This window comes from Aedes aegypti, chromosome 1, assembly GCF_002204515.2.
Source record: "Aedes aegypti strain LVP_AGWG chromosome 1, AaegL5.0 Primary Assembly, whole genome shotgun sequence".
Taxonomy (NCBI): Eukaryota; Metazoa; Arthropoda; class Insecta; order Diptera; family Culicidae; genus Aedes; species Aedes aegypti.
In genome coordinates, this window is record NC_035107.1 from 197,145 (window position 1) to 225,124 (window position 27,980).

The window sequence follows — 27,980 nt, forward strand, 5'->3', positions numbered from 1 at the left end:
TGCGATTGTTACTAAAAAGGGCATCACCGAAAACGATTCCTTTGTCAAATTTTTCATAAGTTCATTCAATTAATCAACATTAGGGAACTACTATTAAGAATGCAAAATTTCCTTTAGACACATTGCGCGGTTCGAATTGTTTTTATTTTTGAATTTACTCAAAAAGTAAATGACTTGTAAGAGTTTGGTCTTCATATTTGGCTTCAGGGGTCAAGATTTAAGTAAGCAACGACATTTTCAATGTTACCAAACGTTGTTTACGTGGGTGATCAATGTTACCCCATATCAGCTAAATTAAAAAACCTCTTAATACATTTATTTAAACATGCTATTTTTTTTTTTTGAAAACCAAAATATATAGTATATAGTCATGGGAGAGTGGTGCCAGTACTTGTTTTAAAAATATAAAACTTGCGACTTTTGCATTTTCAAATGAAAAATTTATTAAATATCCCAAAAACTGATCAATGTTACCCCGGATTATGGTACAGTGAACTCTTATCTTACTTGATGTTCTTTTTTTCTAATAAATAGTTGCTTATTGTGTATTAAATTAGGGACAAATCTACAGATGTTTATTATGTGGTTATTACAGAAATTTGATTTTGATCCAAAAGAGCTTTATTTTGCATGCATTACCTTCAATTTTGTGTAGTTTCGTTTTATAACTTACTTTATGTATTTCCAATATTAACATTTTAAGTCAAAACCTGATTTAAATTCCTCTTGCCAAAATTGTGCATTAATTGATTTTTTTTTTCTTTTGTTTGAAACTTAGCTTATGGTTTATTATGCTAATAAATATTTGTATAAAGAGATATGTTACCCAACATTGAATGTAATTGTGGTATACTTGAACCCACAATTTCCATTATTTGGAAACTGTGAGTTTAAGCCTTACCGGCTACATTAAATTTGAAATAAGGTTACCACCACAATTTCGCTTAATGTTGGCTAACATATCTTTATCTGCTGACATTGAATAATTCCTCCTAAAATTAAAGCCCGTAACTCTCACTTTAAATGTACATACAGTATTATACATATAATGTTGAGTTCTGAATTCATGGATATCTTGGATATACAAAACATAACAGCGAGCTTTTGGTTATGATTTAGCCACCATAATAATCTATATACTTTCTACTAAGTAAACATATAATGTGTAGGAACTTCGTAGTACGTAATCCATCAACGAATGCAATCATTCATTTGAAATGGTCGTCTTCAATTGAGGATACAAGCAAATTGGACTACAAAACATCAGTTCTTGATTCCCGCTGCTAGTCTGGCAAAAAGAGGAGTCCGCATCGCTTTGAAAGAACATCACCTTTCTTAATTGGATAATATGTCAGTTTACCATATTATTTCAGCGTATTTGAATTAGAGATCCCCTAGGCTAAGACGAGTCTTTCCTCACGTTTAGTTTGTCGCGAGATTCGGAGCCAACCAGGCGTTAAATTTTTTACAGAAAGTAAATCTAAATCAACATTTGTGAGAGAAGAGTGAGTTATCCAAAAAATGTGTTGTTACCTTTAGTGTGTGAACTGAAGTTGAGACTGGTTTCTATTTAAGCGGCATGTCAATATTACTTTTTGCCAATTCATTTCTACTACATCTCGAACACCAAAATTTTCTAGCCATTGGATTCATTATGATGAAATAAACAAATAGGATAAATCCTTGCAATGGTGCCGTTATGCAGAACAAGTAGGAAAATATTTTTCCAGCTCCAATGGTGATCATCATTCCGAATATCCACGGTAAACCAAGAAGAAAGAACAGAAACACGGAAAGTCTAACTTGTGATAATGTGAGATCTCTTTCTGATGAACGTGTTAAGTTACTTGGGACCCTGAATACATAGTAAATTATCAAAAGAAAGCTTGCCATGTTTACCAAGATTATAACAGCAATGGGTAAAAGCAATCCGTAGTACAAAGCGACACCGTGAGGATAGCAAATATCAGAAATGTTATCTTGTTTGTGATACAACGTGTAATCGACAGCGGTAAATACAATTACCGGTACCAGCGGCAAACCCCAACTAAAAAGTGATGCTTTCAGTATGAATCGTGATGGACGTAAACGACCCAAAACTTTAACATAACGCAAAAATTGTAGATATGCAATCACCAACATCCACATGAATGTCACTAGAATGATATAGTGGAACGATCCACCTAGTAAAGTGCACTGAATTCTACCACTTTGATCGTTATAGTTAATGTCTGGACCGTCAAGGAAAATTATAATCAATTCAAATGTAATTGCTAAAGATAACTGTAACAAAATCTTGGAATGTGCAGTTTGCCTCCATGTAGGAAACAAGAAAGCAGTGATGAAAATTCCAAATACTCCCATTAATGAAAGAGCACTTCCAATGAATGTTATAACGTCTAATGTGAAAATGTTTCTTTCGCCAATAAATTTCTGCAATACATTATCGCTTTCAATGTGCTGAATATCCATGCATAGTCGTGAAAATGGTGTCAAATGCGAACATTTGCATAACATTATTCCTTCGTGCTGATGAGCAAACTTGCAACCTCCAAACGACCATTTCGGCATTACTTCATTGTCGTCTGGTTCAAAATTCCAGTATCCACAACTGCTGGTTTGATTTCTGTCATGATCTCTTATAAATATTGGAATTTCTCCTGGTAAATCTGAACTATAGCTCGGAATAGTTACACTTATAATTTTACCATTAGCTCGCAGGATAGTACCATTTGTAGTTTCTTTAAAAATGTTGTCATTGAAATAGACTGAAATGACTATTCGTAAAACATTCTGATTTGTACCATTTTCATCTCCAATATGTTCATTAAGCATGGAAATTTTTTCCAACAATGGCGCAGGGACATATGCTGCGATTTCTAAATTTTCCTCCATGATTATCTCATTTTCATCTTCATCGGCTGCGATCAATCTGGAAGAAAAAAAAAGTTTTCATTACATATTCCATATAATAATATTCCTAATGCTAACCTTGTTTCGTATAAATCGAAGCTTGTATCAGTAGAATTAGTCTCCTCATATATTCCTTTCGCCTTAGTAATTGCAAGTCCTGATATACCACTGACAAACGGATCTACCACCAACAAAATCAATCGGGGCGTTTTGAATAATATCGTGCCACGTCGTTTCTCTAATATGCTGTCTGTCTTAAACTGTTGTCCTAACTCGTCAAAGCAATTCAGATTGTCACCTCGGAGAAAATCTACGGTGCTATTTACGACTGATATCCGATTTATTATATCGTCTGTAGAGTCCAGCAAGATGTTAGTTGTGTTAAGTGCTACTTGTGACCGGAGCACAACAGATTCATTCATGTACATCACTCGATTTAGAATACCAGCTATGTCGCAGTAACATCTTTCTCGATTATTGTCAATTAGAGCGACATTGTTACTTCCATTATTCAATAACGCAGATCTCAAATTGTTCATCGTTTTTGAAATGTAGAACAAATCGGCCGGGATCATATCGGCAGCCGAATCCATCACATGCTCTATTTCTCCCATTACTTGACCCATTTCTGCAACATTCACGGGAATCTCGGTATAGTTGAACAGTTGCAAAGTATGCTTCTTTACAGTTTTGCTACATGCGTAAAAATCATGATTCTGCTGCCAAACTCCACCATACGTTCGATCACCTGCACATTTTCTAGTCAGTGGAAGTCCACTAGCCTCGATCAAGCACAGCTCTAGAGGTGCAATAGTTTGTCCAATTCTAGCTGCGGGCCATTTGAGACTATCATATGCATCTTGTGGCAAACACATTTCCGTACTGTTTATACCTTTGAAATGGTATATTTCACTGCTAGTTTCCTCGAAAATAAACTTAAGGGCATTCTTGAGACGGTAGTGTTCTGCAACTGTATTTTCACATGCTGCAATTGGAGAAATAAATTAATGTAATTGAGAAATGGCATAAAAATAGGGTTGTACCATCAGTGCACCAGATTCAACTCACTTAAATAAATTTTGAGTACAACCATTTTTGAAAAATAATTATTAAGCCAATTCATACTGTTTTTATGTCACCATGTGACTAAAAGTATGCATATGCAATCAACTTTAAATTAAAGTGAATTTAAACATCTTCCAGGGAATAGTTATCTGACTATATTTATTATTACACCCAGGGTTATTCTTTTGTGGATTTTATACATTTTTTAGAATTTATTTACCAATTGTTATATTTGTTTTTGCCCAAACCATAGCTAAAGCAATAATAAAGATGGCTGAACACTAAAATCGACATTTTTTTAATGATTTTTGCATGAGCGGTAATTTGAACTCAGCTCACAAGATCCGCTGATTCTAATACAAGAAATAGTTTACCACATGTAATAGTACCAGCTAGCTTCATTTGAAAGTTGGTAGAAAATATCTGTGCCGATGATATTGTGTTTTCTTATGAAAAATCAATTTTACACTAGTGAGCGGGGATAGTACAACGTATTAAATGCAATCGAAAATTCTTCTTCTATATTTACAGATACCTTCTCTATCAAAATGGGGTGGACTGTCATCCCATTCATGGCAATAGTGCTGATTGCTGTAACACCAGCTCTCTCGTGGCGACAGGTAAGAATATAGGGTAAAGAGCTATTAGGACCAGACCTGTTTAACCTCGCGGGCCAAATGCGTGAACTCATGTTGATGATTCTGAGAAAAAATCTGCCGAGAATTATGTGAGACTATAGTCCAAGTATTCCGTAAAAATCATGTTCAAGATTCTGTGATAATCCTGTGTAATTACCTTGAACTTGACAAATTTAGGCTTTTAATATATTTTTGTTAATGTTAAATAGTGCAGACAAATAGGAAAGAGAATTATTTGGTATATTTTGATACTGCTTCCAAGTTAATTGAACAGTCATCAGGTCAGTTATGAGGAAATTCTTCAAACTCATCGAGCTTTTTTTCACACAAAGAATATTATAAGTTGAGTTTTTGAAATATTAGGAGAAATCTTCCACTTTTGCAAGAACATATGAAGAAAGCATTTTGCAATCAATCAGGAGACATGCAGGCTTCGTTCTTTGACGGAGAGGTCTGTGTCATTGGGAAAAATTTTAGGCTGATGCCTTCAGGAACATCAGCTCTTCCACTTTTGCAAGAACATATGAAGAAAGCTTTTTGCAATCAATCAGGAGACATGCAGGCTTCGTTCTTTGACGAAGAGGCCTGTGTCATTGGGAAAAATTTTAGGCTGATGCCTTCAGGAACATCAGCTCTTCTAGGATTTATCAGCTAAATTAAGTTTTTTTTTCTAACAATGAATGTTCGAAAATAAAAATCAAACAATAAGGGACTGTCTATCAATTACGTAAAAGGTTATGGTGGGAGGGGCTAAATTGAGATTTCTCATCCGTAATATAATATTTAATAATATTAATTATTTGGTGGTAGAAACAAAAAAGAAGATTGTAGTGCTTTGTACCCTTCAATTCCACCCTAATTGCTTAGGGCGGAATTAAAAGGTACAAGGTACTCCTATCTACTTTTTTACTTAACACATTAAAAATAACTAATTATTTATTGTTACAATATTTCTAACTTTCATACAAAATATCTTACTATTGGTAAGAGTGTTGAAACTGCGGAAGCTGTCTAACGTAATTAATGAACAATCCATTACAACTAACACTATTTATGGCCAATAGACCAAGACTAGTTAAATAGCTTTCATTTTTGTTGAAATGAATAAAATTCGTAAGACGTGAAAGTTGATGAGTGGTCGAATCTGTTCCGAACTGTTTATTGGAATAATAAATTTTCGTTGATGGGAACCATCATTCAGTTTAAAATAACTGTTTCAGAAAGTTCATTTGTGGAGGCATATTTTGGATTGGACTAGCAACTTTTTGTCCAGCTCTGAAATTGATACAACAATGACTTTTTTACATTTGTTCATGAACACCAACTGAATCATTTGTGTTCAACAAGAACCAAGAATAATAAGCTACTTTCCTGAAGAGGACGTAAACAATTTCTCCATCGCCAGGGATACATATTTTCGTATGTTTTTTTATTTTTAAATAATAATACTTATTTTAAATCATTTCTACAAGATTTCTTGAAATCTTTCACTTGATTCAGAAATATTTCTAAATTCTTAGCAGCTTGATTTTCAATTGGGCTAGACAGCTTTCCAACTACCAAGTTTTTGTTTTTTTGCTATCAAGGTCAGGATCTTTCAGTAAATTGCAATACAATATGTTTCGTATTGTACAATATGTTCCGTATTGGAGTGCTCCTTATTGCAAAGTTTCTGGCAATGCGGCCGAGTAAAACCCCCCATGCCAAAGTGAATCATTGAAGTTCCCAAGTAGCTCTGCATCCTACTATCATTGTATTCAATTCTTCAAACGTAACTCTATACAAAACAAATATACTTTCATTAAGGGGTCATCCAAAAATGACGTCCATAGTTTGGGCGAAGGGGGGCTGGTCAACGTAAGTGTAACAGTGCATGTATTAGGTATTGGAAAAAGCGTGACAGAGGGGGGAGGGGGTCCAGAAATCCTGAAAAACGAATCCTGAATTTTCCCTAATGAAACTTCAGTTTTGAGTAGAAAATATCTTCTGATGTTTTGATACAATTTAAAAAGTTTAGTTTAATTTTTTGTAAACCGGAATGTAGGCTATATTTACATTTACAGTCTTTTTATTCTTACTTCTAAATTTTGACTAGAACGTGTCTTATAATGTTGATAAATGTTCGCATTGAGAAACGATTTATTAATTTTTATTTTTAATTATGCTAAGACACGAAGTTTTTAAAATATTTTCTTTATGTTAGGCAGACACGATTTAAATTCAACAGTTTCACAATGCTGATTATAAATGGTCATCATTCGATTTATTGAACCGAATTGGCATTATTCGGTCTATAGAGAATTGTTGAAAATACAAGTTTGTTTACCATGCTAATTTTCAATCCAAATTTCAATAACAACTGATACAATCTTTTTTACGCCACAGTATCGTATACGCCGAAGCATTGATCTCTCCGTCACCAACCCACTAATACCAGATAATAAACTACCGACCGATCTAGTTCCGGTCAAATACGCGCTGCAGCTAGAGATTGATGCCGATCAGCTAGCATTTCATGGCAACGTCAATATAACAATGGCATGTGCTAAACAAACGAATCAGATTAATCTCCATGCTCACAATGATCTGAATGTTGACGAAGGGAATATCGAGATTGTTGAATACACCGCTGGCGACAACGGAAAAGCGAACACGCTGAAAATTCGTCGTGTCGATAGAGTACCGAAAAAGCCACTTTTAGTTATATATTTCCATGATGACCTCACTGTTGGCACTACATACGAGGCACGAATCAATTTCAAAGGCATGATATGGGAAAACACTGAAGGACTATTCCAAGGAAAATACAAAACTCACGATGGAGACCAACAGGAAGATCACTCCTACTTCGCATCATACTTCCGACCAAATCACGCCAGGCGCGTTTTTCCCTGCTTTGATGAGCCCTCGTACAAAGTGCCGTTCCTAGTAACGATCGTACGTCCCAAACATTTGAAAACGTTGTTCAACACTGAAGTGATATCGAGTGAAAACTTGGCCCAAGATAAAGTTGCAGATACTTTCGATACAACTTCTCCAATATCGACATTCGCGTTAGGTTTTGTGATGTCGGATTTAACGGAAGTCGTTAGTGATCAGGATTCAGAGGGTGCAACCACAAAACCCATCATAAGAATTTGGGCACGAAGAGATTTCCATGATCAGGTAAAAGATGTGAAGATGAAAATACAAACCGTTTTGGATCACCTCGTGAAGTTTTGGAATGTCAGTTTTCCGTTGAACAAGCTCGATATTGTTGCCTTGCCTAACTTTTCCTCCGTCAAACCAGCTGACAATTGGGGTTTAGTGGTCTTCAGGTAAGCACAACCAATGTTTAAAAAACATACTGTATTTCATGACAAATCCATAGAATCTTCTTCAATTACTAAGTGAATTTGATTCCCGTTTTTTAACATAGCTCTAATGAATAGTTTATCTCAATTTCTGAACTACTTATTTAAAATATGTCGTTTCTATTAAACCCAGGGAAAGTGATTTGCAAAACGGATACTACGGCATTGCACAGGAACTAGTTTACCAATGGTTGGGTACATGGATTAGTCCGGTATGTTTATGAAATGATGATTCAATACTTAGTTTCTTAAACAAAATTCTATCATTAGCATTGGTGGAGCGATGCCCATGTTAACAAAGCTGTTGCAGGATTTGTTGCCGCGGCAACAACCATCGATATCGACAATGGACTTGAATTTGAGGGCAAATGGCCAATGACGATACTCTATTCGATATACTATGAGTTCAGTAAACGGTACCCTCATTCCCGAATAACGGCTATCAAACAAGAAACCACGTGCAGCAAAACTGAATTGGTACTTCGCATGCTTAATCTGACTCTAGGGGCAGACACGTTCCAAAAAGGTATGCAAAAGTTTATCGAACATCGAGAATGCAAAACCTTTGTGAGCAACGACATTTGGGAAGCACTCACCAAACAAGCCCATTTGGATCGCAAACTCTGTGAAACGGCTACTATTAACGAGATCGCAGATTCGTGGGTTACAAAGGATCGCATCCCGATGGTAACCGTTCATAGGGATTACCAGAAAAATACGGCAACTATAACGCAACGGGTATATCTTCGTGAAAGACCTCATGATGTTCCTGAACAGGACAAAATGCTTTGGTGGATTCCATTAGTGGTTGTTCAACAAGATAATCTGAATTTTACTAATACCAGTGCCACCAAATGGATGAAAAAGGTTAAACAAGTGACATTGGAAAATTTGACTAACGCAGACAATTTTATAATTATCAATCCCGAAGAGATAGGACCTTTTCCAGTGAATTATGATGAGCGAAATTGGAATCTACTTGCAAGTTATTTATTGGATGAAGGTGGTCGTTCGAAGATTCCAGTTTATACAAGGTAAGTATTGATTTGGACTAATACTGTTTCAACTTGATTCAAATCCTGCTTTTTTATTAGAGCCAAATTACTGCACGATGCTTGGAATTTGGCATACGCAGGTCATCTCAGTTTCGCAACAGCCTTCAATATGACCCTTTTCATGCAATTCGAGCGAAACCATCTAGTTTGGAATCCGGTGTTTACCCTAATCGACCATATTGGCAGACATATCGACATGTCAGCCGTACATAAAAAGTTTGAGATTTATGTGCGAACGCTGCTCACACCTTTGTATGAAGAACTTGCACAAAACCAATACGAAGGGGAAGAAAAATGGAAAACTAATCTACGATCATTGGCGAAAACATTTTTGTGTCGTGCAGGATATAAACCTTGTATAGAAGAAGCTCAAAAAGTGTTCAAAAAATGGATGGACAGCCCCGAGCCTGACCTTGGAAACCCGTTCGTTATAATAAATTATTTAGTTAAATGCACATTCTTATCCTACATATGTTTCTCATTACAGAGTAGCAAATCAATATATATGTCCTGTTTTCAAATCTGGCACGCAAGATGAATGGGAGTTTGGATTACAACGAGTGATCAATTTTCCAGAATCACGAGTGAGAAGTGAACGCACCTATTTGTTAAAAACCCTTGCTGGATGTCCTGTACAAGCTTCTAAAATTAACCGACTTCTGAATTTAACTGTCCTGGAAGACAATGGTAACTTCACAGATAATGACATAAACCTGATCTTCAAAATGCTTTCTGGAGGGTCTAGCGGATACATGGCATTATTTGACTTTCTACAGAAGAACTGGGATGCCATCAAGTTAAGGTCAGACTTCGGAACTTTCAATAATTTTTAATGCTTGTTCATTACATGTTCACTCTCATTCTAGATTCAAAGATCGAGAAATGTTGTGGAACAATTTGATCAACTCAGCAACTGGCCTGTTCACTACCCAAGAAGGTTACGACATGGTGTCTCAATTATATGTACAACGCCAGGGTGAATTTGGAACGGCTCAGCACATTATCGAAAAATCGCTGAAGAACATCAAAGAAGAAACCAAGTGGAGTCAAGAGAATCTTCCGGTTATTGAAAAGTGGTTGGATAACTTCCTAAACCAGCATAAGATTAGTGATGACAGATTTATAAGGTGAAAAAATCTAAATTTGCTAAAACTTGATTAAAAGTGCATAGGGATTTATCAATGAATCATTTAATAAAAGAGTATTCCTGTACATATTTTCCATAATAATTCATTAAATTCTATTTTGTTCCTTTACATTCGTTCCTTTTCATGTACTTTCTAAGACAGTTCTTTTTCTAATTGTAGTGCACTGTTTTATTGAAAATGTATTTAAAATTCGATAGATATGACAGCACCGATTTTTGTTTCTTACAAAATAAAGGCCTTATGATGTAAGAACGTGATTGAAGCTTTCTTTTTGCAGACTACGAAGTCTTCATTGGAATGCTATCTATTTGCTTAACATTTCTACATTGATAATGTATCTTCCTCTAAGGTTTAGCTCCTGAGAAAAGATATTATATCCGTGTTGAAACGTTGGGCACTCCGTTATATTCTCGTACAGATTGCGTAGCTAGGAAAATGTAAAAACTACTATTGTTTTCAATGTATGGGTATTTTTAGGTGACCGAAAATACCAATAAATTGGAAATGATTAAGTGAACGGTGAAGAAAATCAAAGCAACGTCAAAATACGCATATCTGTCGAAAGATAAAAACTCTAGTGGAATTAAATGATATAGTACTAAATTCTGATTTCAATTATACATTTCTAAGAAAAAACGATTGTATTAGGCGATAAACCTGTCCATTTTGTATTTCAAAATATGATTCGTTTTAATTGCAACCAAAACACTGGGGGCTTACTATCACATATAGAAAAGATTTGCAGCAAATAAATAAATTTATTTTATGTAAAAACGTATTTAATTAAAACCGTCATGTTGTTTTGAAATGTTGTACATAAAACAACATTTTATTAAATTTATCTGCAAATAAAATGTAGTACACTAGAACAGTGGTTAAAACAATATTACTCCGTAAACAATTCCAGTAATGATTGTTATGCAAAGGAATAAAAAAAAATATTTTTTAAAACCAAACCACCGCACAGTGGCGCGTCTCCATACTAAGGCCAGACAAACCCTCAAATACGTCCCAAATTGATTGAAAATGGTAATCTATTAACACAGACAAACAGACGCCACACTCTCATCGTTGTCAATCGACCACCTTTTTAACGGTCGATTCAAAAATATGGTAGGTGGCCAATCCACCACCCGCAGCGCTCGTATCGTTTTTATTCGTGTTTGACGTTTACACACTACCGCCATCTGTTGGCCCGTCGGCCAAACACACCGATTATAGCATTGGGCGTACATGTCTTCGTGACTATGATTTTGATTAAGATTTGTTCTAAGTGTTACGTCTGTTTGTCTGTGCTATTAACTTTCTTCGATACTCGATGCCATTTTGTTGGAAATTAATATTATTTTGAAAATTCGGTTTGCTAGTTATATTTGTCCAAATAAAGTTTTTCATTAAGGATGCGCCAAAACATTACTACCAAAGTCGAAACTCCTAATAAATATATAAATTGCAACAAAATTCATAAAATTATAAACAGTTTTAGGGGAAAGTATTCAATTTCGACAGGCAGAGATATTTTAACCAACTTCAAGTGTAATTGTGGTAACATTATTCTCAAAACATATTTAGTCTGCGAATTTTGAACGATGCTCGCCACGGGGGATAGATCCCCGAGTGGAATTAAAGCTCAAAAAATGTTTTTTTTACGCTAGTAACGATTATCTGTGTTTCTACTATAAACAACATTTAATCGAATTTAGTACTATACCATTTAATTCCACTAGTATCCTTTGAAAGATACGCGTATGGTCTAATCCACCGGTGTACTAAATTGACTCGGTCTGAGAATTGTGACACTTGAGCGGGGCATGCTCCCGTATGATCCCCACGTGATCTGGACCCGCTCTAGTGTCAAAATTCCTCGACCGAATCAGTTTAGTACGCCAGTGGATAAGACCATTTCGACCTCAAGTGTAAGGCCGTCTTCAGTGTCGTGTAGTACACGACACTGAAGACGGCCTTACAGTTGAGATCGAAATACGCGTATCTGTCAAAGGATACAAACTCTAGTGGAATTAAATGGTATAGTACTGAATTCGATTTTTTCATCTAATTTGAGGTATTCTTCTAAACAGCTCAAAGATTTATTAACATTTAACGTTCGATTATGAAATATGAAATTTAAGAAGTATTGCTATGTGTGTTTGAAATGCAAATATTAAATGCGGGAACACCAAACGCGGTAAGATTCCACAAGAAATGCGATGCCAAAGATAGGATTTTCTATCTAGGTCAGCGGTGATTTAGATAATCTTTGCTAGGAGTCCTTTGATTGGTTTGTGTTACCGCATTTGGTGGACATTTAGTCAAAATTTGCACGTCAAATGCAAACAGCAATATTACCTATAAGACTATTTTGCATGTTTCGCAAGATTCTCTCAAATTCAACAGTATGTTTCGAATTCTATATTCTAATAAGAGTATAAATTATGATAAGCAGTTTTTAAAATATTCCTACCTGTACATATTTCATCTTCTCTAACGGAATTCAGGTGAATTGTGTTGGCACTGTATCTAGCAGCTACGTGAACAATAATAGTGATTTTCTGCGATGGTTTGTCGATGTGTTCGATTTTCATAACTTGCATTCCTTTGATCATACTAGCCAATTGATTTATTCGTTCGTTTCCATATGTTTTGAGATATTCTGTATAATCCTTCATCAATCTCTTAAGGTTGTTTTTCTGCCAAAAATTGTCTTGATCAAAATCCATCACTTCCAACAGAATAGAGTAGATATGAACATCAGATTCCTTCTTTTGTGCAATTATACGGTCAGATTTGATGAGAGTGAAATTGATAACGTTATGGCCCTCGCACCAGTAGTATCCTGGAAAATCTCCATACAATTTCAACTCGTATATTTCTTGCTCTTTATTGTACTCAGCATCGCGATCATGCTGTGGTGGCCAAATTTTGCGTTTAATACCGACTGCTTTCAGCAATTCCGTGTCCCCATCAGTATAACAGACTACGCCAACATCTTTACTACTCTCACGCCAAAGGTTTTGTCCCTGATAAATTATGAGCAACAGTTTTTTATGAATACGATCAAAATTCAATTTGAGTTCCGGAGTATTACAGTAGCAGGGTTGGCTCTTATTCTGGTATGCAATACAATCGAATTCTTTGGTTAATGCCATCGTTCCATCAGAACGCATTGCAGCGTAGTAAAACACATTCTCTTCGTCTGGTTTTGCATTTAAAAATGCTTGCTGGATTTGGTAAGTCAAATTTGATTGAATGATGGTGCTTTCACATTTGATATCAGTTTCACTTGCTAGATTTTGATATAGTTGATATTTTCTATGACTGTCCACATCGAACAAACCATATGTACTCCAAACATTATGCGATGATTTTACAATATTGAAACAATATTCCTGAAAGTCTGAATATCTTGTAGTATATGAACCAGATGGACAATGCAATCTTAACATTGTTGATCTTTTGTACACACACAAATGAGGATAGTTATCATTGCAATCCACGAAGGTAGCAGCGGAGTAATTATGATCAATGCTGGTCATAAGACAATTTCCTGATGATTTTTTCGTTATTTCCAGATCGTAGTCTTCTTCAAAATCCAACGGTAAGCCCCACTTTCTTCCAGGTAACTTCTTTAACGGAGGATCATATACACTTTCCCTTTGTACTGATATCCAGAATTTAGTTACGTTTACTTTTCTTAAGTATGAATTTATAGCAGCTCGTTCTCTGACGGTGACTTCGTAATAATCATCTGTTGTTCCCGTTGAAATACAAACGTTACTCCAAATTTGTGGCTTTGTAAGCATTATGCAGAATGTTGGCTTCTTATCCTCACTGATCAAGGCGATGAAATTGGGCGGACAATCACAATCTGCCGAAATAGATACATTCTTCTGCCATAGAAATACCTCCGTTTGTTGACACTCCCCATTAGTGATAAAAGCACTATCACTTGTAGCCAAGCAAATGCATTCAAGTGTTAGAAAAAGTACAACTGCTGTGCACACTACTTTTCTCATAGTATGGAGAAACGCGAAATCTAAACCGTCTTGTTGAAACTCTTAAATGAGAATGATTCAACGGATGTTTAGCAGCAATGTGCGAAGGTAAGGCTTTCTCACGTTCCTGCCGGGTTGTGTGATATATGATAAAAAGCACGAAGCGGTTATCAACAAAAACTCCGTTTTCCGATTGTACATCCCGAGAGACTAACGCCATTTATCTGCCCGCAGTGCATGCGATTAAACAGTCTATACTACAGTCACCTGTATGCATTACTTCCATATTAAGGAGATTAATATCCATTTGGTTTTATTTACTTTGGTACAGGCCGGATACCATCTAAATAAAGCTCAGCAATCATTCAATTAACGCCGAATAAATAACTAATTGGACGCCGAAATATCTCCCGAATCTACCGGAACATTGAGATTTATTTTTCTTAAGCTAACAATGCAAGGAACCCATAAATTTACATATAGCTTACCTTGGAAGTCACTCACTGTCCGATCTTGCATCGTAGTTGGCGTCACCGTAGGCTGTTCTGACAGTTCCTTCAGACAATACACAAAAGAGGTCTAACACATTTATTTTGCCTGGACAAATTTTAAATAATAAGAGTGTCGTATTTTAGATAATAAATATGTCGTATTTTAAATAATAAATATATATCGAACCAAATATATTACTGTAGTAGAGTTATGTTATTAATAAGTACTAAGCTGCTAACAAGTAGGCCTGGACATTCACTGACAGCGACTAATCATGTTACAAAGGACATTCTGAAATAAACGTTCAAAAGAGTAAGAAGTGTTTTACTAAAACTTCAGAAGTGGGATAAACCAAAAAAATGCCCGTACGAAACCATTCACGATCGGAATTTGAACAACTGGAGAATTTTGGAAGCGGTCTTCCTTCTCAAGATGCCAATATACAATCCGATGGAAGGAATGCGATTTTGGAAAAGAATAACTGTGAATCGTCTAGGAGTGGAAGCAATGAAAGATTTGGGAGTGCTGAGCAATTTTCGGAAATACCAGTCAAAAATCGAAATACTACCGCGACAAACAATTTTATCAAGATGCATGAATGGAGTTCGTTCTTGCCGTTATTTTCGAGATCGTCGGAAGAAAATGACAACTTTTTTTTATCTATGGTCGAGCAAATCAAGCAAACATTTGAAGTCGAAAACCAAGTAATGAAGCTCTACTCATTTTCAAACAGTTAAGGGGAAATGCACAGATTTGGTTATCATCTCAACCAGATTTGATGCTGAAGGATTATGAAGAAATAGTTAGTCAGTTGAAGTCTATTTTTGGAATAACTGTAAGCACTGTTGAAACACGGAAAAAACTAGAAGCAAGAAAATGGAACGCAAATGAAAGCTTTTTGGATTACTATATTTCTAAAAGAAGTTTAGCTGTAACGTTGGAATTGAATGAAGCAGAACTTGTGGAGTACGTTATTGAAGGGATAACAGATATTCGCCTGAAAAATCAAGCTAGAATGTGTAGAATTTCAACAGTTGAAGATCTTCTTCAAGCATTCAAGTCCATTCAACTTCATCTGAGGCGTCCATCAAACGTTCCTGTGTGCTATAACTGTGGTGTTAACTAATAATGAAGTTTCGGCTGATAAGACTTCTACAAACTATGACGGACTAGTAGACATGTACTTGACTGACTCCAAAATTAAACTGCAAACATTATTTGACACAGGTAGCCCAGTTTATATGATACGCCTTGGTTCGATTAATCAGGAAAAAATTTGTCCTTATAACGAAAATAAAATATTCAAGGGTATCGGAGGAACTCGGTTGGAAATTTTTGGCAGATTAGTAACTAATGTTTGTATTCAAAATTTATTTTTCAGAATTGATTTTTTGGTGATTCCTGATTCGCTCATGATGTCATATGATGCTATAATTGGTAGAAATGTTATTTTGAAGCCTGGAATGAAAACCATAATTGAAAATCGTCAAATTCGTATTTTTCGGACTCCTATTATTGATGGTGAAATGAACAAAGCTGAACAAAAGGTAACAAGTATTGTAAAGTTGGTTGATGATAAGAAAATAATTGAACAATCTGCTGATATTGGTAGTGATCATTTGGAAAATTTACTACAGATTTTTAAAAGCTATTACTTTAATTACAAACGACCTGCTAATCCTCAAACTAATTATGAAATGAAAATTACTCTTAAATCCGGTGCACCATTTCATTTTAAACCTAGAAGACTTTCACAGTCAGATAAGTTGAAAGTTGATGAAAAAATTAAAGATTTGGTCGAATCAGGCATAATTAAAGAGAGTGACTCGCCTTTTGCAAGTCCAATAGTTTTAATCCCGAAGCAAGATGGAGATGTAAGGCTGTGCATCGATTACAGAAAACTAAATAAGGACACTTATCGCGATAACTATCCGTTGCCACTAATAGAAGATATATTTGATAAACTAAAATACAAATCCATATTTTCAATACTAGATTTGAAGTCAGGATTTCATCAGATAAAAATTGCTTCTGAGTGCACTAAATTCACATCTTTTGTAACTCCTTCTGGACAATATGAGTATTTAAGAGTTCCGTTTGGTCTTTGCAACGCGCCAGCAGTATTTCAAAGATTCATTAACAAAATTTTCAAACATTTAATTGATGAAGGTAAAATTGTTGTTTTTATTGATGATATTTTAATAGCATCAGAGACAATAGAAGAGCATTTTGCAATTTTGCAAGAAGTTTTGAAAATTCTAAGTAATAATTTGTTAGAGCTTAATTTTGATAAGTGTAAATTTTGTTCTAATGAAATAGATTATCTAGGTTATACAATAAATAAATTTGGAAGAAAGCCAAGCCAAAATCATATTCAATCCGTCATCAACTTTCCGAGGCCTAAAAATGCAAAGGATGTTCAAAGATTTTTAGGGTTAACCAGTTATTTTAGGAAATTTATTCAAAACTTTTCAACTATTGCTAAGCCGTTATATAATTTATTACGAAAAAATGTAGATTTTGTGTTCAACAAACTTGAAATTGATGCCTTTGAGCAATTGAAAAATAAACTAATTTCTGCACCTGTTTTATCAATTGACGATTCAAAAGCTGACACTCAATAACATTGTGACGCTAGTTCATATGGTTTCGGAGCTATTTTATTACAAAAACAGAAAAATGGAAAATTTTACCCAGTGAGCTTTTATAGTAAAAAAACTGATTATTATGAAAGTAAATTGCATAGTTTTGAGTTAGAAACGCTTGCTGTTGTACACGCTGTAAAACGTTTTCATGTTTATTTGTCAGGAATAAAATTTAAAATTTTCACAGACTGTAATGCTTTGGCACAAACTTTGGCTAAAAAGGAAGTCAACCATAAAATAAGCCGATGGGCTCTCTTTTTGGAAAATTATAATTATTGTTTGGAATATAGGGATGGGGATAAAATGAAACACGTAGATGCATTGAGTAGAGTCACAATGAACAATTTGGAAAATGTTTGCTCATATAACCAATCAATAGAAAATCATGACATATGTATATTTGATACCGAAGAAATAGAGAGAAATATTATTGTAGCACAGGAACAAGATGAAAAAATACGAAACATTAAATTGCATTTAGAAACAAGTACTTTTCCTAATTTTGAAATGAAAAATGGTATTTTATTTAGAAATGTTGACAGAAAATCATTATTGGTTGTGCCAAAGACAATGATTGATAATATAATACGATTATGCCATGATAATTTAGGATATATTGGAGTTGAAAAAACAATTATTGAAATAAAAAAATGCTATTGGTTTGCATGTATGCGAAAATTTGTTAAAAAATACATCAATAATTGTTTAAGTTGCATTTTTTACAATCCTTCGGATTCTAAAAAGGAAGGATTCTTAAAGAATATAGAAAAAGGTGATCAGCCGTTCAATACTATTCACGTTGATCACTATGGTCCAATCCAACAAGCTTCTTCGAAAATTTTTAAATATATACTAGTTATTGTAGATGGGTTTACAAAGTTTGTTAAATTTTATCCTACAAAAACAACAAATACTGATGAAGTTTTGAAAAATTTACAAACGTATTTTAATCACTACAGCAAGCCTAATAGAATAATAACTGATAGAGGAAGTTGTTTTACATCAGATAAATTTAAAACTTTTTGCGCTTGTCAGTCTATTGAGCATATTAAAACAGCATGTCGAACACCAGAAGCAAATGGACAAGTTGAAAGATTAAACAGAACTCTTTCTCCAATGATTGCAAAATTTATGAATGATACGGGTCTTAAATGGGATCAGTTGTTGAAGAATATAGAATACGTTTATAATAATACTTTTAATAGGTCTATTCAAAACTTTCCTAGTGTTTTACTTTTTGGTGTATTGCAAAAACCTTTAAATTCAGATAATAGTAACATTGAAACATTTGTTAGAAATAATCAACCTACAGCTGAAAATCCTGGAATATTAGAGATAAGGCAAAAGGCAAACGCGTGCATAAAAAAACTTCAGGATTACAACAAAAAGATGGTTGATAAAAAACGAAAAGGTGTACAGGATTATAAGGAAAGAGATTTTGTAGTTCTCAAAACAAATTACGAAAATAAATTGTCCAAAAAATTTAAAGGACCCTATATAATCAAAAAAACACTTCCAAATGATCGATACCTTGTCACGGATATTGATGGTTTTCAAGTCATAAATTTACCTTTCAGTTCTGTTTGTTCACCAAATAATATGAGAAAATGGATATCAGATTCTAGTTCACTGATCAATTATGGTGTCAATGAGAACATTGACGAGTCAGGATGACCGAAATGTAGTAGAGTTATGTTATTAATAAGTACTAAGCTGCTAACAAGTAGGCCTGGACATTCACTGACAGCGACTAATCATGTTACAAAGGACATTCTAAAATAAACGTTCAAAAAAGTAAGAAGTGTTTTACTAAAATTACCTCTATTTCTTTTCGTTGCTATTTTCGAGAAAGATTTCGAAAGGATATCCCACAAATGGGTTTTTCAAAATGTTCAAGTAAATGAACAATTACATTAACTTAGGGCGGTTAGTAATCCACAAATTATTTCAACGTATCATAATGCACATTCCATTTGATTCATTACTATATAGAACAGAAGTGCTGTATAAAATCATGGTTCTAGATCGGGGTTTCAGTTTACCTGCATCAGATGAATTACCTCTGAAGCAAAGCATGCAACAAAGGAGACACTGATAGTAACACGTGTATTTACTAGGTATGTACGCACCTCATTTGAGAAGCACGCTTGTTGCACACGTCACCAGCGTTGAGGAAACTGCGGTCATTGTTTGTGCGACTGTTTTTGGGTAAAATTTTCGTAGATGCACGAAATTTCGGGTTCGGATTGTTAACAGAAGCAGTTACTCCCTTTTTAAATGTTTGTGTCAAATGCGCGTTCGGCAACCTTCGCAGCCTTACAGCAGCAGAGCAGTGGATCAAATCAAAATTACATCAAATACAGTCATATTCCAATTATTAGAATCCAATTTCAATTTTCATAGTCTAATTAACTTCATACCTTATTTTTTTAGCTCTAATTTATGTGAATTTTAACACTTATGGAAAAGCTCGACGAAAATCCTGATTAAAGCTAAATCTAATCCAAATTCACGTTTAATCTGATTTCAATCCAAACCAAACTATTTTAATCCAATCAACTCAAATCAAATCCAACAAAAACCCTAAATACAATTCAAAACAAATTCCAGTTAACATTCAAATTTATACTTACTTACAGTTAACTCTCCATAACTCAATATTGAAGGGACCATCGAGTTAGGGAGGTATCGAGTTATAGAACACAAAATCAGTGCGAATGCGATTCAAGGGACCATCGAGGTAGCCATGAAAACCAACTTTTACTATGATTCTCTAACTCGATATCGAGATACGAAATATCGAGTAAAGGAGAAAGTACTGTAATTTAAATTCAAATTAAGTCTCATCAAAATATTATCAATATTCAAGCAAGTTTTATTATGATTCCAATCTAAATTCAATTCAAATTTAATTTAACTCCAATTAGATTTGCAATGCTACAATAATCAAAAAATGCGTTAGTTTGGGATAAAATATATATATATTTTTATGAATTAAATCTTCGAAACCATTTCGTTTCAGAGAACAAACAATCAATGATTTTGTTGAACGAACGATCAATTTCGTCTTTACGTGTGCGAACAAAACAGATGCAAGAAATGCGAAAACGCATATCTTCGGATTGTGAAACGTAAATTTGGTGAATCTCGAAATTGTGTCATGTGCAAATATTTTGAATAATGAATGAAAATGGCGTAATATATACCAAAACTTATTTTACGAAACGAATATTAGAAAAAAAAAAAACGAAATAGTTATTTTTGCAAGTTACTAAATGATGATTTTTTCAGCACGATTTTTACATTTATCCAAAGAGGCTCGCCGAGTTTTGCATCGGAGTTGCAAACAACATTTTTTGCAATAATGAAAAATGTCGTTAAAATTGGTTATTTTTGGAGATATAGCTGTGTGCGTTTGAAATGCAAATATCAAATGCGGACCAAACGCGGTAAGATTTTTCAACAAGGAAGGCGAAGTCAACGATTGGTTTTCTTTGCTAGGTTGGCGGTGATATGGATCATGGTGACTAAGTATCCTTTGGTTACTTTGTGTTACCGCGTTTGAAACTCATTTAGACTGAATTTGCACCTTAAACGCAAACAGTAATATTTCAGGAAATCAACATGGACATCCAAGCGTAGCAGCAACTTAGTATTTCTCAATCAGGTAGGCTATGGAATGACTGTCACAAATTTTCATACATTCAGCAATGACAGACCAGATAAGAGGTCGTAGACGGTATAAAATTGCTAGTTTCTACCATATTGTAAGTTAATCATGTACTAAATTGCCTAAACATAAGTAAGCACTTAAATAAAAAATAATAAAAAGTAGGCCGATATGCAACCGAATTGCAAAAAGCTATTTTCAGTCAGTCAGATCAAAATCAAGTTTGAAACCAAAACCATACCAATTCCAATTTCACCGTATTATGTGTCAAGTAAAATACGACACAATTATTATTTTAAACTAGTGGTCCCGGCAAACTTCGTCTTGCCATCAAGTAGGCTGTTGAAAAATGCTATGAATCGTCCTATACAAAATGACAGTTTCATTCGCGCTCGTTTTTTCATCTTTCCCGGTGAATATCCTGGGATTTTTATACACACAAACACGTCGGAACCCTTGACAAACAAAACTGAGAAAGAATCATTCGAATCCGTTGACCCGTTCGTTAGCCATTTCGTGACATACGAACACCATTCCATTTTTATTTATATAGATTTGTCCATGCAAAAAAATGTGTGGGACCTATTTTGTGTATTGTCTGAAGGGACTGTCTGCCTGCGGTGACGCCAACTACGATGTAAGATAGACAGTGAGTGGCTTCAAAGGTAAGCTAAGAGATCATAACGCAACTGATTCCACACATGATTTTATATTTTGATTTTTTCAAACTAATATTCAACTATGATGCGATAAATGTTCATACGGATCTATGATGAAAAATCATAAATAATAAATGGTCAAAACGACTAAAGTATGAAAGACAAAAAGTCGAAATCGCAAAGATCGAACAGAAAAAAAGATTGTTGTTTTAGGTTCAAATGCTTACAAAGCAATTGCCCTTCAAATCTTTGTCCCTAATTTCTGATTATATATTACAATTTATGAAAACTTCCCAATATTTATACAAATGTTTTTTTTTTTTCTATATAGAATTTACAATTTCAGTAGAAGCTCATTATAACGACAACTTTTCTAACGACAGAAGCTCTCTATAGCGATATTTTCCTGTCCCTTGAAAAATATGGTGGTGCAATAACTATTCTCTATAACGACTTTTCTCTGTTGTGACGGTCCCTTGCGATGTCGTTATAACAAGCTTCTACTGTAAATATGTTGACTACTCTCGACACATCTGATTTATTTCGTCATGTTTCTGAGCTATTGAACTCAAAACGGTAAAGATTTACTTGGGCAATGATTCGCTCTAGCATGGAGAGTTTTCTCGGGCGAGTTGTCTCAAATTATGTACTTCTATATAATTGTCGCCGAATATGAGCACATACGCTTCAACACCCTTTTCAAAGTAAATAAAAAACGCCAAAAAAGCTCCTCAGAAAATAAAATCAAGTAAAGTTTAATGGTGTGTCTAACACTTTAGGATTATGCACTTCTGCTTGTGAGATTTATGATTTGGCGTAGGAATAATGTCATCACTGCAATCGTGAAGGTATTGCGAATATTTATTGCAGGTATTTTTCGAAAAATGAATGGTACACTCAATTGAATCAAGCAAAATGTGTGCTTTATCTGTTAAATAAATTAGTACATGTTTGTAAAATCTGTCAATGTCTCTTTCCAGTATTAAATGTTATTAAAAATGGTTGAACAGGCAGTGTCAAGGCTTCTTTGAATGTTGCTCTTGTGTGGTGAGAGAATCAATGGACATTTAAGTGTTAAATCGTTTTGATTTGACACAAATACTCCAAATCCTAACAATCGAATCGTGATCGGGCGTCTACAACCCAATTAGTATTCATCACCTTCGCCGACTTCTTCCGTAGAGTCTACTCCAACCTCTTCGTAATCCTTTTCCAGGGCAGCCAAATCCTCACGAGCCTCGGAAAATTCTCCTTCTTCCATTCCTTCTCCTACATACCAATGTACGAAAGCCTAAAACATATTAATATACTAGTATACATATCCCACTGCCAATATATCACAGGGCTACTCACTCTTTTAGCATACATCAAGTCAAATTTATGATCCAGACGGGCCCACGCCTCAGCGATAGCAGTGGTGTTGGACAACATGCAAACCGCTCGCTGAACTTTTGCCAAATCGCCGCCAGGAACTACCGTTGGAGGTTGATAGTTTATACCGACCTTGAATCCAGTAGGGCACCAATCGACAAATTGAATCGAACGTTTGGTTTTGATTGTTGCGATTGCAGCATTGACATCTTTCGGAACAACGTCACCACGATAGAGCATACAACATGCCATGTATTTACCATGACGTGGATCACATTTGACCATTTGATTAGCAGGTTCAAAACATGCGTTGGTAATTTCGGCAACAGTTAGTTGTTCATGGTAAGCTTTTTCGGCGGAAATTACAGGAGCATACGTGGCAAGTGGGAAATGAATTCGGGGGTAAGGTACCAGATTCGTCTGGAATTCGGTCAAATCAACATTCAAGGCACCATCGAAACGTAGCGAAGCAGTAATTGAGGAAACTATCTGGCCGATCAAACGGTTAAGATTAGTATAAGTAGGTCGCTCAATGTCCAAGTTTCGGCGGCAAATATCGTAGATGGCCTCGTTATCGACCATGAACGCACAGTCGGAGTGCTCCAAAGTAGTATGGGTGGTAAGGATAGAATTATACGGCTCCACGACTGCCGTCGAGACCTAGAAAATAAGGAAAATCAATAGAACGCCGCAATGTACGCAAACCCCAAGCGTTTGATATTTATCAAAGATTGATGTTTATGCTCTTTTATGACTGAGCCACACTTTCATAGAAGGGGAATAAACAGTTCCGTAGTCTACCGTCCATAGAGAATTAAAATACTGAAGAGTTTGGTCACGAAATCATAGGACTATACAGTGGATAATTATCTTGAAGGTATACAGCGAGGTATACAAAAGCAACACTTGTATGAAAAGTAGCACAAGCTAACGTCCTTTTAAACCTTCTATTAGCATATGTAAAACGTATATATAACGGGACCATTACGCTAATACCACAGAAGAGGGCATTACTCACCTGAGGTGCTGGATATATAGAGAATTCGAGCTTGGATTTCTTTCCATAGTCAACCGACAGCCTTTCCATTAGCAATGAAGTGAAACCACTTCCGGTACCTCCGCCAAATGAATGAAAAACGAGGAACCCTTGCAGACCAGTACATTGGTCAGCAAGTTTGCGTATACGGTCCAGAACCAAATCAACGATCTCCTTGCCAATGGTATAGTGTCCTCGAGCATAATTGTTGGCGGCGTCTTCCTTGCCGGTAATTAGTTGTTCCGGGTGAAACAGTTGTCGATAAGTACCCGTTCGAACCTCATCTGCACAAGTATATTTGAAGTTACAAATTTGAAGATAATTAGAACGTCTTAGGTTATATGTTATTCATAAAGTAACCCACCTACTACAGTGGGCTCCAAATCCACAAAAACTGCACGAGGCACGTGCTTTCCCGAGCCAGTTTCGCTGAAAAAGGTATTAAACGAATCATCGCCACCTCCAATGGTCTTATCGGATGGCATCTGTCCATCGGGTTGGATTCCATGCTCCAGGCAGTACAACTCCCAACATGCATTTCCGATCTGGACTCCGGCTTGCCCGATGTGAACTGAAATGCATTCTCTCTGTAAAAAACGAAAACCGAAGCAAACGATTGATTGAGAGTGGGTGTGTCTATGAGCATCTATACGAGAGGGTTAATAAAACTTCATTCTTCTCAAATGATCCGACAAAACAATGGAAAGTGGGTGATTGCCGTTTCTGGATATGGTGTTATTACGATAATTAATCCTATCATTAATTATTTTGTGCTACGGGAACTTTTGAGCAATGATCCGTAAAAGATAGACCCAAAAGACATATATGGGGATATTTCATTTCGATAATTACAGTTACTCAGCTAAACGAGCTACATTGAACAATGCGTACATTGGCTAAACGACTTTCCAACTATTTCTGCAAAAATGACAAATGCTTTAAAGTATAAAACAACTGCTAACAGGTTTAAAAAATATAATCCATACAAAATATGTTGGTGAGTGAGAACTTACTCCATCTCACAATTTAAGAAATCAAATCAAAGGGAATCACAATGTTATGTACTATTCTTGTTCTTGTATTATATTTTTATAGCTTAATGATTATGAAAATGTTCATTTCGAGATGGAGTAAGTTGAAATGTGATAGCTTTTGTATCAAATAGCTATAAATTAAGTTTTTTTTTCAAATTACTGTTTTTTTTTCAGAACAGTTTTTATAGCGATTTGCAGCTTGAAAGCAAATACGGTATAAAATTCTCTAATTTTTCTGCATGTGGGTCATTTGAAAAGTACAAACTTGTAATTGACCATCATCGATTTCTACCAAATGTTGGAGAAATGTTAATTAATTTGAAACATGCAAATGTTTATGCCAATCGGACCAACCCTCGACCCATGGGACTACCCCAAAACTCATAATTTTTCTTACCTTCTTTAATTTATATTATCGAAACTATTAGACATTACAAAAATGATTTCATGTACCTTTGAAGGAAATCGTTCAAGGACTCTAAAAAAAACCTTTTTGTTGGATACAGTGCCAAATACACTTATTTTCAATTTTAAAACTTTAAAACGATGTTTCGTCGAAGGCGTATGTTTTGATTTGAGAAAATTTAATTACATCGTGTTTATCAGATATTTTACAGTCGAAAACATATAACTTTCCTAGATGTTTAGAGCCAATAATAAAAAAATGTAAGTTGAATAGTCTGAATTTTCAAGCAATCTTGGTTTCGGTATAAATAATTGATTTGCCTGTTGATTCAATAGCGACCGTCGTGTAATTTGAGTTAATGGAAATATCTGCATCAAAATTGAGAAAAATATTAATATAACCTTTGCTATTGTTATCCAAGTCTCGATGAATCATATAGTCTTGATTTCAACTGGAACATTTTTTATCTTGGACTTTATTGAGAACGATTCAGTCAAAAATCAATCTCATCATCTATTGGTACGCCTTTTCAAGTATTTTATACATATAATTTATTTTACGCTTTTATGCAACATTCGCGAAGTGATATCAACAAAAAATTTTAAGTCTATGGGATATTTTATTTTCATAACACTAAACTTTCCTATGCTTATTGTTTTCCGTTCATTTTGTACCAAGAACCCCCTCAAGAGATCTGTTTGTATTGATAAATCATTTTTGAGTTATGAAAATGATACTGATCTGTTTCGATTCGAGAACCGTATCTAGAAATGTGTCATGCTCAATGAACCATAGCTCGACTGCTGCTTCAACGCATCATACTGAAAACGGCCGAATATACTGTTCATCCAATCCGATTCATATACCTCACTTTGGTTTTTAACCTCATAAAACTCTAATTGAGCTGCACGCTTGAATGCTTGATCGTTGCTCTGAATGATGATGCACGCGTTCCAATGGGCACCAGTCGAGTGCGCTAACTGTTGCTGGTATACGACAGGAAATTAAGAGAAATTCGCAATTCCAAAAATTAAAATTTATGGTTCAGGCACACATCAATGCTGCCGTTAAACAAAACCTTCCAAAAAATAGTTCAATTAGGTGTATTCATCAAAGTGCCTAAGTAGCAAAAATGAAGAAAAATAGCTGTATGGCATCATCAATCTTGTGTTTGGCCTGAGAAGGAGTGGCCCATCCGCCTGAGACATATAAAATCATTCAAGTGAAACAAAGAAGTAAGTGTAATACAAACAAACATAAATTCTACTGACATGAGAGAAAAAAATAAGATCCCACTGGATGAGCTATAACTTTCAATATTGTATCATTTGCTGTAAATCATAAGCTGATTCTTTCTTTTCTGAAGTTAAGTCTCAGCTGACTCAATTAAATCAAAAATTAATTCCATGTCAAATGCTACCACTGTTCGAAGTATTTACGCTATAAAGAACAACAGATCACAAATATAATCATTTTTTCTCACTACTAAAAGTTATTCAAGGAATCTGGAACCCTCGAGGCAGAATGATCCACGGTGCTCTTTTAAGCTATTTTCAAAGTAATTGGGAACAATTCTTAACCAGGGACTGATGCAAGAATCCTCAACATACGATTTGACAAGAAAAGCTAGACGAAAAATGCTCAACTTTTCCAAAATATTCACACAGCCCTAAGATTACCCCAGATACCCCTAATGCTTGATTCATGTATGTATCCGCTGAAATGTTGAATGAATAAACTGTAATGTCCTCAACCATGGTATAGGTCATTGCAATACACAAACTTCTAGGCGGCCATAAAATCTTCAAAATTTTTAGCGTCTACAAAATGACATTGATTGATTCGAGAGCAGTTGTAAGTCACCCCATCTCGAACAATCCGTTAAGTGTAACATTTCTTTTTTTTTCTGATAATAGATATTATATCCAAAAACCATTATCTATATCGAAAGCCTATTATTTTGTTCAATACAGCAATTACATATCAAGCAGCACCGATATGAGTTTGCATGTTGCTCCACATTCTTGTAAGCATGGCTGAAAAAACGGGAAACAGCCGAATTTCTAAGAGAGAACAATGACACAGACATGGCGTGGAAATAGACCGTTTATCAAATCACTTTCGTCACAAATGGTCCTATCACATGAACGTTGAAAAGTAATCAATATTCTATAATCACAAGAAGCACGGAAAACACTGATACAACAACTCATGCCATAACTTTCTTGAGACATATTCTAAAGATGATGGTAATGATCTGAGACAATTATGATATGAAATGCTTACCATTGTGTAAAGTAGAATTAAATTCCTTTAACTTTTTCAAATAATATTCTTCAAGCACGTTAGGCGCACGTGGAGGAAAGCTTATGGCCAGTAATGATGACTATTGTAGCAAGCAAAACGCTAGCTAGTCCACTGATTTGTCTGCAAGGCAACAAAAGTGAAGAGAGACTAACGCGGCTCGGGACAAGCCGGCGTCTTTTATATCGGGAAACAATTT

The 27,980-nt window shown here is 35.1% G+C and overlaps 3 protein-coding genes across 4 annotated transcripts; 1 reads left to right on the top strand and 2 right to left on the bottom strand.

The window, feature by feature from the left end:
- Positions 1 to 548: 548 nt before the first annotated feature.
- Positions 549 to 15,003, bottom strand: LOC23687587. The gene is made up of 3 exons (XM_021838755.1): positions 12,634 to 15,003; positions 2,992 to 3,898; positions 549 to 2,932 (listed from the first exon to the last, which is right to left on the bottom strand). The coding sequence occupies exons 1-3, from the start codon at positions 14,183 to 14,185 to the stop codon at positions 1,567 to 1,569; spliced, it is 3,825 nt and encodes a 1,274-aa protein (XP_021694447.1). The 5' UTR covers positions 14,186 to 15,003; the 3' UTR covers positions 549 to 1,566.
- LOC5575825 (aminopeptidase N) lies at positions 1,416 to 10,946 on the top strand. 2 transcript variants are annotated; one of them, XM_021838756.1, is made up of 8 exons: positions 1,416 to 1,505; positions 4,510 to 4,598; positions 7,002 to 7,933; positions 8,103 to 8,181; positions 8,240 to 9,003; positions 9,064 to 9,447; positions 9,512 to 9,826; positions 9,891 to 10,280. In XM_021838756.1, exons 2-8 carry the CDS (start codon positions 4,527 to 4,529, stop codon positions 10,153 to 10,155), a joined length of 2,811 nt encoding a protein of 936 aa, XP_021694448.1. In that variant the 5' UTR covers positions 1,416 to 1,505; positions 4,510 to 4,526; the 3' UTR covers positions 10,156 to 10,280. The 2 variants fall into 2 exon arrangements, with proteins under 2 accessions (XP_021694448.1, XP_001655856.2); XM_001655806.2 differs by lacking the exon at positions 1,416 to 1,505 and adding an exon at positions 1,721 to 1,763 and having other exon boundaries at positions 9,891 to 10,946.
- A 7,528-nt stretch (positions 15,004 to 22,531) lies between the features above and the next one.
- LOC5575826 (tubulin alpha-1A chain) lies at positions 22,532 to 27,945 on the bottom strand. The gene is made up of 5 exons (XM_021838757.1): positions 27,764 to 27,945; positions 24,402 to 24,624; positions 24,020 to 24,321; positions 22,984 to 23,661; positions 22,532 to 22,921 (listed from the first exon to the last, which is right to left on the bottom strand). Exons 1-5 carry the CDS (start codon positions 27,764 to 27,766, stop codon positions 22,778 to 22,780), a joined length of 1,350 nt encoding a protein of 449 aa, XP_021694449.1. The 5' UTR covers positions 27,767 to 27,945; the 3' UTR covers positions 22,532 to 22,777.
- Positions 27,946 to 27,980: the final 35 nt, after the last annotated feature.